Source organism: Hydra viridissima, unplaced genomic scaffold (genome assembly GCF_058129835.1).
Source record: "Hydra viridissima isolate aposymbiotic clone 2 unplaced genomic scaffold, HvirCarnegie_v1 scaffold_6, whole genome shotgun sequence".
Lineage (NCBI taxonomy): Eukaryota > Metazoa > Cnidaria > Hydrozoa > Anthoathecata > Hydridae > Hydra > Hydra viridissima.
Window position 1 is genome coordinate 5,224,399 of NW_028324305.1, and position 3,702 is coordinate 5,228,100.

The window sequence follows — 3,702 nt, forward strand, 5'->3', positions numbered from 1 at the left end:
AGTCAAGCAGTAAGGGTAGTTTCTACAATTAGGGAACCCGAAAAAGCTATAAATATAGCAGAATGTCTGCAAATATTGACAAACCTAAAATAATTTTATTAAAAAATATATGTATATTAAAAATAAATTAAAAACACGAATAATTGTTTTTAGTAAAACAAAAAGCGTTGTTTAAATGCTTGGATATAATACCTAGTAATGACACATTTCCAATAGGGAAATGAGTCATTGCCTACAGCATCCCTATGCTAAATTACAAATTAGAAATAAATAAACAACTTTATACCATATAAAGTATCTAGTTTACTTTCAAAAAACTCAATAACAAAGTATCTTATTATTTAAAAAATTCATTTTATTTATGTTTAACCAAAATACAAAAATCAACAATTATTGTTTGTTGCAAAGTACATGAAGTAAAAACCAATAAATCAAAGAAAGTGTAGAAGATATTAACAGTCAACTTCACATAGTTCACATTCATAATAACGCTTCTTGCTGTTATTATTACAATTACCACATATCCACCATTGACAAGTAAAACACTGAATCCAAGCAGGCCCAAAGAAATTTTTGCAGTTGCATTTGCAGATTTTGCAAGTATTTTGTTGTTGTTGGTTTACTGGTGCATTTTTTACAGATGACACAATTAAAAAATCTGCATCAGAGTTTTCTGTTTCTTTCACTCTATTGAGGTCAATTTTTCTTTTTCGATTTTGTGTGTTAATTTTACCAGTTCCAGAAATTTTCCTCTTATCTACTGTCTTTTCTGGAGTTTTAGTTAATATAGTACTTTTACCCTGCTGTCTTCTTTTTTTAGAATATTTTCTTGGGGGTGCTTTAGGGTATGGATGAATGGTTTCTGGACTAACTATTTTGATTGATGATTCAGAAGAATCAACTTGTTTATTTTTTTCATATGATTGTTGATTATCTGGTTGTTTATTTTCTGGTTGCTCGACAGGAAGAGGTCTGTCACTAACACTAGATGATATGAAATCACTTTCCCCAAATATTTGTCTATTAAGTGGATAGATCCCACATTTAGAAAATCCACTGCAAACATTTTTTATTGTGAACGACATATTATATGCTCTGCTTGCTAGCTGAGGTAAATTATATATGTTAATAATTCTCCCTGGATTGGAGGCCAACCATTCATTCTAAAATAAGATTTAAAAGGACCAAACACCGAAACATTCAAAGGCTGCAATCTATGACTGCAGTGTGGTGGAAATGTTAATAAAATCAAAAAGTTTTCTTTTGCAAATGTTATTGTTTCAAATGAAATGTGGCTTTCGTGGTTGTCCATTAATAACAGCACTGGATGATCCACAGATGGCTTAGCATGGGAAACAAAGTGCTTCATTGCAACTAAAAAGTTCTCACTTGTCATCCAACCACTTTTGTTACACAGCCCTAAGCTTCCTGTTGGCGCTCCACTTATCATAAAATCCTTGTAGTTTACTCTCGGAAATATAAAGACAGGTGGAACTGTATTACCCATAGCATTCACAAAAGCTAACATAGTCACCAATGAACCTCTTTCTGCTGAAACAGCTTGTGATACCCTCTTAGTTCCACGAGTTGAAATAATCTTTGGAGGATCTGTTACTGTTAATAATCCTGTCTCATCTGCATTAAAAATACATTCTGGTTTGAATTTATATTTTAATTGAACTTCTAACAAGTTATCAAAAAACATTGACACTGTATGTTCATTAAATGCAGTTGCACGAGCAAGACTAACTTTTTCTGGCTTGCGTAGTGATAATTTTGGATGTCGTATCAAAAAACTTTCCAACCATTGCTTTCCAGCCATTTTATTTTGGTGCCATGACTCTGGAATACTGTTAGAATTTAATGCAATTCCGTACTTGTAGGCTAACTGCCTAGATTGTAATTTAGTTAAGCCATAGCACATATTTGAAGATGTATGCAAATAATCTGCAATAGCACTTTCCTCGGACGCATGAAATATTTTTCTATTTCCAATCTTTACAATGTGTTTATAGTCTGGCAGCTTTTGACATCTTGCCATTTTAACAGCTCTACCTACTGCAGATTTTGATAAACTATATATTTCAGCTGCATCTCGTATGGACATACCCTTAAGAACACTTTTGACTGCATCTTCAACATCTAAAGAGTTTTTACGTAATAATTTTGTGTTTGGTTTCATCTAAAATAAAATTTGAAACTTCACAAAAAACCAAATATATGCAATATGCAAATATTTAAATACAAACATTAAATATATAATTAAAATACACACAGATATACACACACATATATATGTATGTATATGTATGATACATATACATACATATAGTATATGATATACATACATATATATATATGTGTGTGTGTGTGTGTGTGTGTGTGTGTGTGTGTGTGTGTGTGTGTGTATGTGAGTAGATATACATAAATGTATATAAATACAATAAATAACTACAAAACAGGAATTATAAGTAAGTGTATATATATATATATATATATATATATATATATATATATATATATATATATATATATATATATATATATATATATATATATATATATATATGTATATATATATATATATAATATATATATATATAATATATATATCTAATATTCGCCATCTTTTTAATACTCTGTTATCAACAACATATCTAATTAAACATTTATACATATTTATACATATTATAAATATCATACATCAACATATCTAATTAAATATTTAAAATTAATTTCATTTAATAACTATTGATCGACTCAACTTTAAAGAATACTAAAGAAAAGATTTTAATAGATATTTGGTTCTCTCAACTCTGAACATAATATTGAATTTTAGCTAAAGCATTGGTCACACTTGTTTAGAACCACATTCTAACATCAAATTAAAACGTATTTAAAAATAAAATTATGTGTGACCATAACTAAGTTGCCGAAATATATTTTTCTGCTTTTTTCACATCAGGCCGTTTGGAAAAGTCCCATTCAATAATCAATACTTTGTCCCATTCAATAGGCTTCCCACTATATTCACAAATGACAGGACAGGCTAAAAACAGTAACACCTAACCGCAAATGTTTTACAAATTTAAAAAGTAGAGACATTTGGGTGTTTAAAAATGGAGTTTCATTTTCCATAACTTTAGTAATCGCTGCAAAATTAGACACAGAAAATTGTTTTTAAAAATTACTTATTGTTCTTCAAAATACAATAACATCCAATGCCATTATGTTTAGACCATAATAGAAATAAAGATTTGGTCTGTTGAATGGTTATGTCAAACACTTCTTACCACAGAAGTTTGGATAGCCAACCGTAGATACTTCTATGCAAATTTGGTTTTGTCCCATTCAATAATTGTCCCATTCATTAAGGTTCTCCCCTACTCTATATTTTGTTAATAACGTTAACGTCATATTTATAAATTGGTAACTCTGCAGTTTAAGTTTAACTTGGCGTAAAATAAATTTATTTTTAGCTTTTAGCGCTCTCGTTCGTTTGAAACTTCTACGAATAATCGTGGAGAATTTCTAAGAATAATTACAGTAAATTCATTTTTTGTTTACTATTTTTATTATTTGTTCTTATGATTAATACTTAATCATTTTGTTATTTTGATTGTTAATATTTATTTCATTTTTATATAGTTTTAACTTTACATTTTAGATTGTTTTAGATAAGTTACTTATTACAAATAAAAT

General features: G+C 28.7%; 1 protein-coding gene across 1 annotated transcript; it reads right to left on the reverse strand.

The window, feature by feature from the left end:
- Nucleotides 1-1,102: 1,102 nt before the first annotated feature.
- On the reverse strand, nt 1,103-3,228 carry LOC149886753 (uncharacterized). The gene is made up of 3 exons (XM_090091429.1): nt 3,211-3,228; nt 2,934-3,065; nt 1,103-2,182 (listed from the first exon to the last, which is right to left on the reverse strand). Exons 1-3 carry the CDS (start codon nt 3,226-3,228, stop codon nt 1,103-1,105), a joined length of 1,230 nt encoding a protein of 409 aa, XP_089947555.1.
- Nucleotides 3,229-3,702: the final 474 nt, after the last annotated feature.